Genomic DNA, 11392 nt, shown 5'->3' with positions numbered 1-11392 from the left:
GGGGCAGTGTGTTTGGGTAGAGGCTGGGTGACAATGTGGAAGCCCTGAAATGGGAACCTAAATGAACTTGCTCTAGGCAGGAGGCAGGGCTTTTCTCTATGGGCCTTCAAGTTGCACTTTGTCACTCAGCCAAGAGAAAACAAAAATGCAACTAGAAATATTGGGGAGGGGACTTTTGTACCTGGCTGGGGGTTGACTGGATGCCCACCTGGGTCCCTTCCATCCCCACGACTCTAAAATTTTCAGTTGTAACAGAATATTGACCCAAAGTTCATTTGCAAATGGAATTATGAGTATTTTTTATTTAATTTTTAATTGAAATTAATTCACATATCATAAAATTCACCCTTTTATGTGAATCGCTGTGCAACTCAGCACTTTTTAGTATGTTCACAAAGCTGTACAACTCTACTATCCAACTTCAGAACCCTTCAAAACTTCCCAAAAAGAAATCCTATACCCACTGGCAGTTACTCCCCCTTCTCTCCTCCCCCAATACCCGGCAACCACGGATGTACTTTGGGTCTCTGGATTTGCCTATTCTGGACATCTCCTATAAATGGAATCATACAACATGTGGCCTTGTATGTCTGGCTTCTTCCAGTCAGCCTAATGTTTTCAAGGTCCATCCATGTAGAATGTGTCAGTACTTCATTCCTTTTATGGCTGAGTAGTGCAAGGAATATTCCATGGAAACATTTCACTTATCCACTCACTCACTAACTGATGGACACTTGGGTTGTTTACTTTAAAGGAATGGTTATATAAATGCATTCTTTGCCCACTCCTTCCCTCAAATGAAGGAAAATCAGTAACAAAATGTAGGGTAAGCAAGCGAAACAGCCTGATAACTGGTAATTTAAAAAGGGAAAGCATCCTTAATTTTTAGGTTAAGTCACTGAAAAATGGGGCCAAGATTTGGCATCCACCTAGTTCGAAACTCCTAACGCCTTCCCATCCTGTGTCTAAGCCATCAGGTTAATCCACTGGGAAGTTCTTGGATCAGAAGGAAGAACTGAAAGCCACTGTCCAGGTGGTTTTCAATGTATTTTCTAGACTCCCAAGATTTCATGGAAGTAACTCAGGGCCACCAAGGGGGCTGGGACCAAAGGGCAGGTGGGTAGAACTTTGAGCCCAGTCCCCAACCCTGCTTTAACTAGAGCAGCTCTCATTTCAATTGCTTTATTTGGTAAGCTTCCCTCAAAGAGTTCATTTGGGACAAATACAGTGGGGGCTGGGGCTAAAAAATGATTTGGCAACCGCTGGTCTAGGTGATTATGGAATTCCTGGACTGGAGGAGGGTCTCTGTGGTGGCCATTCTTATGAGTTCTTCTGAGGAATCTTGATGGTAACTGTCTTCACCTCGGTGTAGGCCTTTAGCCCATCCTCCCCCAGCTCCCTCCCATTGCCAGATTCCTTAAACCCTCCAAATGGCGTGTGGCAGGTGACAATGTTGTAGGTGTTTACCCACACTGTGCCAGCCTGGAGTGCCTGTGTGAAGTACATGGCCTTGTCCAGGTCCCGAGTGAACACGGCGGCAGCCAAGCCATATCTGGTATTGTTGGCCCTCTCGATCACCTCCTCCATCTTCTTGAATTTAAACAGGGGCTGCACAGGCCCAAAGATCTCCTCTCTGGCGATCCTCATGTCATCCTGCACACCACCAAAGACCGTGGGCTTGATGAAGAAACCACGCTCCCCCAAACGCTCCCCACCGCAGAGAAGTTTTGCCCCCTCCTTCTGGCCAAGCCGGATATAGCTCAGGATTCGTTCGAATTGCTCCTTGTCCACCTGGGGCCCCTGCTGAGTGTCCAGCTCAAAGGGGTTCCCGACTCTTCTCTGCTTAGCCTTCTCCACGGTTCTCTCGAGAAACTCATCGTAGATGGATTCTTCGACGAAGGTCCGGGAGCCTGCACAGCAACACTGGCCCATGTTGAAGAATAGGGCTTCGTGGCACTGCTCCACAGCATGGCCCAGGTCAGCGTCGGCCAACACGATGCTGGGGCTCTTCCCTCCCAGCTCCAGGGTGACTCTCTTCAGGTTGGAATCACCAGCCGCCTTCTGGATCAGGTGGCCCACCTCAGTGGAGCCAGTGAAGGCAACTTTGTCAATATCCATGTGCTGGGCGATGGCCGCTCCTGCCGTCGGGCCATAGCCAGTGATGATGTTCACCACCCCAGGGGGAAAGCCTGCCTCTTTAATGAGGGAGGCCAAGTACAGGGCAGAAAGGGGGGTCTGCTCTGCCACCTTCATGACCACAGTGTTGCCTGTGGCAAGCGCTGGGGCGAGCTTCCAGCCCTGCATGACCAAGGGGAAGTTCCATGGGATTATCTGGCCACAGACACCAACAGGCTCGTGCCGGGTGAAGCAGAAATGCTCGCCATCCATAGGGATGGTCTTGCCGTGCCACTTGTCGGCCCAGCCGGCAAAGTACCGGTATACTTTGATGACCTCATCCAGGTCCAAGACATAAGACTCCTGGAAAGGCTTCCCGTTGTCCAAGGTCTCCAGTGAGGCCAGGTAGACACGATCCCGCTCCACAAGGTCAGCCAGGCGGTTCAGCAGCCGGCCCCGCTCTGAAGCATCCATCCGGCGCCACGGAGACCCCAGGCGGAAGGCCTCACGGGCTGCTTTCACAGCCCGATCCACATCAGCCCGGTCCCCTTCAGCCACGTGGCCAATGACCTCTCCTGTGGTGGGGTTCACTGTTGGGAAGGTCTTCTTGCTGGCTGCATCTTGCCACTCATTGTTGATGAACAGCTGGTTGTAGCGGATGTCTGGATTCAGGATGGGGCTGGGGAGGGCAGCTGCCGAAGAGTACGGGGCAGTCCTGCCATAGAGGCAGAGCAGTCGGGGCACAGGCACCAGGAAGCGCAGCATGCTCACGACTCTGGAGGGGGACAGGAGGAACCAGAGTGAACGGGTGACAGGGGACAAAGTGGTCCCCCAAAGGCCCACCAGCTAAGATGCTCCAAGATGCTAGCATAAAGGGGTGTCACTTCTAAAAACATGGATTGTAAGGGGTACAAAGGCCCTAAAGAACTCTGGCCCATCTCCTTCATGTCCCATCTTTCCCCCAGCTCACTCCCTCACCTCTTCTGGGTCTTGGGTCAAATGTCACGTGCTCAGCAAGGCCTCCCCTGACTGCCCTTTGTAAAATTCACAAAAGTGCAACTTTTCTCACCTCCAGCACTCTGTCCCCTACCCCGTGCCTTATTTCTCCCCATCTGACACACCAAATTGTATATTTACATACTCACATGTTTATTGTCTGCCTCTCCCAAATAAAACATCAGCTCCGAGAGGGCCGACATTTTTTTCCCCTGCTTTGTTGTGTCCCTGATACCTCGAAGAATGCCTGCTACAGAGCAGCTAGTTATTCAGTGATATATATCAAAATTTCCACAAAGACTGTTCATGATTTGACCTAATAATGGGTAGAAACCAAGGGACTGACAGACAGAGTTACCTCTGAAACAGGGGCTTGCTTCACTTTACCTCTGTGCCTCAGTTTCCTCTTATGTGAAAAGCCTCACGGGGCTACACTGAACAGAGCTGTGCACATAAAAAGCATGGTAAGCCTCCACCCCAGCATATCAGAGCTGGCCTCAGACACTGGCCCAGCCGGACCCAGGGCAAAGGTCTCAATTTCCCAGGAGTGCAGCAAGTCTGGTAGCAGCTGGGAAGAAGGGCCTGTTTATTCTTGCCTACAACTCTGAAAACAGGGCAGACTTTATTAAAACAACTAAAGGGGCACTTGGGTGGCTCGGTCGGTTAAGCCTTGACTCTTGATTTTGGTTCAGGCCATGATCTCACAGTTCGTGAGCCCCTCATGGGGCTCTGCACTGACAGCACTGAGCCTGCTTGGGATTCCCTCTCTGCCCCTCCCCTCTTCCTGCTTGCTCTCACTCTCTCTCTCTCTTTCTCAAAATAAATAAATAAATGTAAAAAAACCACTTTTTAAACCAACTATAAAATTAAGACAGTATATAAAATTTATTCAATGAAATTTAAATGGGGTATAAAACTTACAGATTCATTGAAACAGTTACTCTTTAGCCAGGACATCAATCCCTTCACCTTCTCTGTTTCACTTGAGTCTTGACCCACCCAGCAGCCAAAAGGAATTGCACCTGCCTTCTCCACCCCACTCCCCATCCCTGTATGGCTCACCCTCTGCCACTGGGAATCCTGGAAAGCAAAGCCCCAGCCAGGTCCCCCAGCTTCATATAAATCAGGGCCCTCCCTTGGAGGGTGGTTGAGCCAGCAGACCTATAAGGGATACACTCAGGTTCCAACCTGTTCAGAGCTCTGTGCTGTGTTGAGACACAAGAAACTTTGGGTCCAACAGACCTGGGTCTGAGGAGGGAGGGATCCCAGGGGAGGGGTAACAACCCAGGGGTGGGGGAGTGGAGGGGCTTACCAGGTGAGAGAGATAGTCATAGGCCAAGGCTGGCAAGTCTTTCATGCTAAGCCAAGGCTGTTCCTCCTCTAGGGGCTTAAATAAATAGGGTCTGTGCTTAGAGCTTCCACTTGCATATAGTAAGATCACTGCTCACAGCACAGCACACTTTACAGTTTGCAGGTCATTTTCTTAGCAGTAAGTCACTGAGACTCCCAGCAATCCCCGGGGTGATCTGAGCAGATGATGACCCCCGTTCTGGAAGACGGCTGGGGATCAGAGAGGCTAAGGGACTCACCAAGGGCACACAGCAAGTAAGAGTAGGAGTCTCAGCCAGGATTCCCATAGTCTCAGCTTTGTGTTTCCTCCGACTGTGGTCAATTTCTTACAGTTCCTGGTATTAGTGCCCACTGTGCCAAGGGCCGGCCGCCCTTCTGGATCACCCAGCACGTGGCACCAACTTCACCTTCTGCGGGCAGGAGGGTGCGTGTCACAGCCTCTTGGCTCCGGTCAGGGGCTCTAGGCTGGAGTGCGCTGGATGGGCGTGAGCTATGATTTCTAGCTAAGGCGGGCAAGGTTTGCTGGGATCTAAGTCCTCCGGGCCCCAACAGGAATCACTCCGTGCCCCGGGTGCAGGCACAAGCTTGGAAGCTGCAGCCTGCCCTCGGGATCGAGGGAGAAGGGCGCTAATTACCTGCGGCAGGCCCGGGTCCAGGTGCAGCTTCAAGCTCTTCCAGGTCTAGCCCAGCCTCCCGCCGCCAGCCCAACGCCGGTCCCCCTTCTGCGCAGCGGCTCAGCCTCTACCCCAAGCCGCGAGGCTCCGCCTGCGTCCCAGGGAGCGCCTATCTGCGGCCCGGGGCCAAGGCCGCTCCTCCCTCTAGGCGGGGGCGGGTCGGGGCTGGAAAGGCCGGGGATAGGGGAGGGCAGCGCTCCCCACTTCCCGGGTAACCCAGTCACCGCCTTCCCCACCCCCGAGTCTCGCGGCAAGCAAGAACGCCCTCGTCGCTTAGCGGCTCAATACTGCGGTCCTAAAGGCTCCTTTAAAAGCGGAAACAAAGACCCAGAATGGGGTAGGCCTTTCCCAAATCACAGTGATCACTCCGATTACATTTTGCATATTCTCCCGCAAGGTGCACCTAGTTAGGTCCTCATCCTCGAGCCTCTGCTTAACCTCTTCTGTGCCTCCCTTGTCTTCCACCTTCGCCGCTCTTCTTCCCTGTACCTTTAAGATTTTATTTGGGTGCATTTTAAAAATGCATCTTTTTTTGTTTGTTTGTTTTTTGCCCTAGGACAAAAAGAATATAGGCACAACGTAGAAAAGCTTGGAAAACGCAGAAAAGGATGAAAGAATTTTTAAAAATACCTTCAATGCAGTTTTTCTATCAATTTCTGAGAAACATGTTAAAATCTGTGACGATTGTGGATCTATTTCTTTTAATTCCATCAGTCTCTGCTTCATATATTAGGTACATATATATTTATGATTATTTTGACTTATGTATTGAGCTTACATCATTATGAAGTTCTAGTTTTGATCTCTAGGAAAAAAAAATAACTTCAATCCTTTCAACCAAAAGTTGCCATTTATCTTGTCCATATTTTTTCCTCCGTATTTTTCAAAAATCCACTTAATAAAAAGGAAATCTTATGGTGACCTCTATTTTGCTGCCTGCTTTTTTCTTTTTCTTTCTTTTCTTTTTTTTTTTCACTTAGTGATTTATTATGAACCTTTTCCATGTCACATTAATTAAAAAGCAACATCACCCTGTCCAAAGTGGGCACCTAATTCCATGGTAGGGTAGACTGCTGATGGACACTTAGATTGTGTCCATTTTGTTGTTGTCTTAAAGCGTGCTAAGCACACATCTCTGAGTCGCTCCACCTCCACTGTGCCTTCCTTCTGGTTGGAGAGAGTGGGAAGCTACAAGCTCTTGTAGCCTTGTTTGCAGCTAGAGTTCTGGAGTGAACTGGCTGCTTCCAAATAGCAGTACCCCTGCCAGCTGTGGAAGGTGGAGGTTATTTTCCTGCCCCTTTGGAGGCAGGAGATTGTGAAGGCAGGTTGTGAAGATTCTGCATTGGTGTTCCTCCTGGGTATGGGGTGGGGGCTGTGGCTGTGGCTTCTAGACTCCTACTACCTGCTCTTTGAATCATGGCTGCAGGGGTGTGTCTGGACCTAATAGCACCCGAGGTGGCCTCAGACAGTAAAGAGACTGGTGAGCCATGTCTTTCTTTGTTCTGGGAATCTGTCCTGAAGGACTAGTTCTCCCTGCTTCTCCCTCCAGCCCTTCCAACAATTCTATCAGCACCTGATTCTCCATATTAAATCCCTACCTCTGCACATATTTAGTGCTCACATTTTCCTCTTCGACCCTGACTGATTCATATAATTTTTTCTTAAGCTACATCTCTATGGAATCTTCTGTTACCATGTCATCCTTAGGATGTTTACAGCCCTTGCTGCAAAATGTAGTTCTTCACTAAAGCAGTGAATCTTGTGTCTTGCCACAGCTCTGTTCATGTCCTGCTTTGGTTCTCCCGGAAGTGTGGAGCCCCTGCCTAAGCCCCTTCTGCTCTCCCACAGCACATGGCCAACCTAGCACGTCTTGGGTGCTTGGCACTCCATGATGGGCTGATTCAATGATTATTTGGTCAGTTAACAGCCTCATTGGTAGAGGTAGTGAGTCCATAACAAAGGGAGTATCAGTTTTCATGACAGTTTGGAAAGCTGTGGCCAGAGGCCAGCTGGCAGATAGGAAGTGGCCCCACAGAGACAGGTTGAAGTCTGTGTCCTGTGAGGAACAGCTAAAAAACTGGGGTATCCACCCCTTGGAACTCACAGGACAAGTTTTTGCCCTCCAAATTTCCAAAGGACACAAGCAGACATCTGCAGGGTCCTAGAAGGCAGAGCCAGATCAGTGAGGGGAAGTTACAGGGGGCAGAGGAAGTACTTCCTCACAAATCAGTGCTGGCTAAGGAGGGATAGGAGGGTCTGCTTTGAAAGCCAGTGAGCACCCCCCGCCCCATCACTGGAGAAGTACAAGGAGGGATAGACAACCATTTGGCAAAATCCTGTGGAGAGGAGTACCAAATAAGGACTAAATAAGACAAGTGGCTTCCAAACTTAGCTGTGCATCAGAATTGCCTGAAAAGTGTCAAAAACAAAACAAAACAAAACACCACAATCTCCTGGATCTTACCTTCAGAGATTCTAAATTATTAGATGTTGACTGAGACCTAGGAATTTTTTTTTTTTTAAGTTCTCCATATGCTCCTGATATGCAACTCTATCTGGGAAGCACCGATCTAAGTGGTCTTTGGGGATTCTACGACTCCACCATGGATGGTTTTCAGAAAGGGACTAATCCAGTGAATGCTTTGTTTGTATCTAGATTCCATTCAGCTCGCCCCCCCCCCTTGACATTTCATAAGCTGTGGCTTTCACCAGAACTCACAAAAGTAGTCCTGTTGCAAGTTATTTGTAAATGCAGCCAAAAAATTAAAAAATAAAAACCTTCCACAATGTCTGACATTTACAGTTTGGAGAAAAGGATAAATGTGTCATGGCCCAGGGTAAAGTGCATAAATTATTTTTGCAGAGAGTTGACTATTGTTCAAGAATGTTTTGGATTCAGCTTTTTAATTTTTTTTTTTTTTTTTCAACTTTTTTTTTTTTATTTATTTTTGGGACAGAGAGAGACAGAGCATGAACGGGGGAGGGGCAGAGAGAGAGGGAGACACAGAATCGGAAACAGGCTCCAGGCTCTGAGCCATCTGCCCAGAGCCTGACGCGGGGCTCGAACTCACGGACCGCGAGATCGTGACCTGGCTGAAGTCGGACGCTTAACCAACTGCGCCATCCAGGCGCCCCTGGATTCAGCTTTTTAATTGGCAAAAAAGATCTAGGCCTCTATAACGGATGTTGGGCCTGGAGCCACTGTGAGTGTTTGTACTAAAAGGATTGAAGGAGAAATAGTGAGATAACACAAGCCACAGCCAGGTCATTGTCAGCAAGGAATGCCACTCAGGGATGTGTTTACACTGGCCTGGTGGGGGAAGAGAAGCTATTTCTATCCTTTGGTGTTTTGGAGCCTTATATGTCTAGGAAGTTACTAGAGAAGATTCCTGGCTCTGAGACAGTGAACAGATCAGATAGATTCCAAACAAAAGGACATGCAAGCTGCACTGGGCATTTATTCTGCACCGAGCATAACAGGTGCCTCCATTCTCTTCATTTGAACCGGAGATGGAAGACTGGGTCAAGACAGTGAGGGAGTTGCAGGGAATGAAAATTTAAAAATAAAAATGCATGTAAAAGCAAACCAAAATAGGGGCGCCTGGGTGGCTCAGTCGGTTAAGTGGCTGACTTCGGCTCAGGTCGTGATCTCGTGGTCCGTGAGTTCGAGCCCCGCGTCAGGCTCTGTGCTGACAGCTCAGAGCCTGGAGGCTGTTTCGGATTCTGTGTCTCCCTCTCTCTGACCCTCCCCCATTCATGCTCTGTCTCTCTCTGTCTCAAAAATAAACAAAAACGTTAAAAAAATTTAAAAAAAAGCAAACCAAAATATACCCTTCCCCCCCACCTTTTCCCCTGAGTAAATCTCTACACTGAAGTGAAGTTTACTCTGTGTGAACGTGACCGAAGTCTCAATGTTGTCAAACCAAACATGCCCTGAGTATTGACCATAAACTCTGTTTCCCTTCCACCTGCCTGACTTCTTCTTTTCCTCCCTCTGCACCTCAGTTTATAGTTGAGCAAACTGAGACACAGAAAGGGAAAGGGACTTGCCCAAGGACACACAGGAGATGCGTGGCCTGAGTTCGCGCTAAATCCCGGCTCTCACACAAGCACACAAATAACACTGACAGGGAAGCGAAGCACGGGGCAGCTCATGGCACCTGCAGTTAAGGGTCTTGAGGGAGAGAGATTATCCTGGATGAGATGGGTGGGTGCAATGTCATCACAAGGGTCCTTATCAGTGGGGTATGGGAATGTCAACAACACCACAGGAGATGTGATGACAGAGGCAGAGGAAGGAGTCAGGCAGCCATAAGCCAAAGAACGCAAGTAGCTGGAAAAGGCAAGGGAACAATTTTCCCCCAGTGTCTCCAGAAGGAACACAGCTCTGCCGACACCTCAATTTTAGCCCAGTGACACCCATTTCTGACTTCTGAGCTCCCAGAACTGTAAGATAGTAAGTTTCTGTTGTTTGAAGACACGAGGTTTGTGAGGGAAACGAATATGTTGACTCACTCATTTACAGCCCTTGTAGGCATTTGAGTTCATGGCCTCTGACCCGAGCACGAGCAGGCCTGGTGGTCAACATCTTCCACTATGCAGATGCCATAATTACGAGCAAGGGACATTGTTTCTTTCGTTCACCCAGCATTCCTTTGTTCCAAAAAGGGACCCTCTCCTGCCTCCACCCCAATCATGTTTTGGAGTCAGAACCGCCCATCAATGCATTCTCCGTATTCTGGGGACCTTGCTAATCCTGTTAACTATAAATGCCTTATATTTTGCATTTCTAACAAGTTGCCTGGTGATACCAATGCTGCTAGTGCCAAGACCGGGCTTCAAATAGAGGGTGGAAGGTGAGATCTGAAGGACAAGCAGGGGCAGACTAAATGAAGAGGCAGGTGAAAGGGACAGGCTTATGCACAGGCCTTGAGATGGGAGGGGTCAAGTGCACTTAAGGAACTGGGAGAAGACAAGCGGGAGGAGGGAAGGAGTAAATAGCTCTGGAAGAGGCTGGAGGTGTGGGCAGGGGCCAGACCCCACAGGGTTCTGGAGGCCCAGGTAAGAACTCTAACCTCTGGGCCAGGCACTGTGGATAAATCTAACGTGGTCCCACCCTGGAGGAGCTCAGAGGACAGTGGGAGGAGCCTGACTCAACAACACTAATGCAATACACTACCACCTGCCTCCAGCAGAGAGTAGCACCTAGCTCTGTGAAAGCAGAAGAGGGAGCCCTGAGATCCCCCTGCCTGGGACTTCTCAGGAGATGACTTCTGAGCTGAGCCCCATGTCAGTTAGAACTAGTTCAGACACGTATCATTAAACAAGTGGTTCTCAACCTGTGGCTGCGTGGTAGCATCACGGACAGCTTTTTACAACACCGATGCCTGAGCAACACTTCTGATTCCCAGTCAGAATCCCTTGGTGTGGTACCGGGTTGTCTGATTTACATTGTTGCTTTGGTCTGTTTTGTTTTTAAGCTCCTCTACTGATTCCAATATGAAGTTACATTTGTGAACTCCTGATGTAAGAGAAAACCCAAAATAAAAGTGGCTTTGGGGCACCTGCGTGGCTCAGTCGGTTAAGTGTCTGACTCTTGATTTCAACTCAGATCATGATTTCATGGTTCATAGGTTTGAGACCTGCATCAGGCTCTGAGCTGACAGCGTGGAGCCTGCTTGGGATTCTCTCTCTCTCTCTCTCTCTCTCTCTCTCTCTCTGCCCCTCCCCTGCTCTCCCTTTCTCTCTCTCAAAATAAATAAATAAACTTAAAATAAAGTGCAGAGATAGGGTGTCCATGGTGGAGTGGAGCTTGGCTTTGTCTTCATTTCTAGGGCAGAGAATTCTATTAGAGTTTGGAGGAAGAAGGAGGCGAGTAGACACGATCCAGTTTGCAGTTTGAGAAGATGATTCTGGTTGTAGTGTGTGCCTCCTCCAGTTTCCTAGGGGGAGAGATAATTCCAAGTTATGTTACCCCAAACAGCAGGTGTTGATAACTCCTTAAGCTAGCTGCTAGTGGACATAGGGGGGTCATTATACTCTATTTCTGTGTAGACTTAAACTGGTTCATAATAAAAAGTAAAAAAAAGTACCAAAAGATTATGTTACCAAGTCAACAGAAGGTGTTCTCTTGGTTCAAAGGCTCTGTAATATATCTGTCCCTTTGTGACCCTCATAATTGGGCTCAGTGGGTCCATATCTTTATCTCAATGCACAATTATGGGACAGCAATCACAGGATGGGGCATGAGTGGTACA

The 11392-nt window shown here is 48.8% G+C and overlaps 1 protein-coding gene across 3 annotated transcripts in view; it reads right to left on the bottom strand.

The window, feature by feature from the left end:
* Nucleotides 1-602: 602 nt before the first annotated feature.
* The window catches only part of ALDH1B1 (aldehyde dehydrogenase 1 family member B1), a 240518-nt gene continuing 229728 nt past the window's right edge, over nucleotides 603-11392 (bottom strand). Inside the window, exons 1-2 of one of the 3 annotated variants that reach the window (XM_042913349.1) lie at nucleotides 5097-5195; nucleotides 603-2890 (exon numbers count right to left, since the gene is read on the bottom strand). In XM_042913349.1, the coding sequence (XP_042769283.1) occupies nucleotides 1321-2880 (1560 nt within the window). In that variant the 5' untranslated portion in view covers nucleotides 2881-2890; nucleotides 5097-5195 and the 3' untranslated portion in view covers nucleotides 603-1320. Of the gene's footprint in view, nucleotides 2891-4700; nucleotides 4924-5096; nucleotides 5196-11392 lie in introns of those variants that run through there. The other 2 variants (XM_042913351.1, XM_042913350.1) reach the window with 2 other exon arrangements.

This window comes from Panthera leo, chromosome D4 (genome assembly GCF_018350215.1).
Source record: "Panthera leo isolate Ple1 chromosome D4, P.leo_Ple1_pat1.1, whole genome shotgun sequence".
In the NCBI taxonomy this organism is placed as follows: Eukaryota; Metazoa; Chordata; class Mammalia; order Carnivora; family Felidae; genus Panthera; species Panthera leo.
This window is presented reverse-complemented; position numbering and strand designations above follow the sequence as displayed.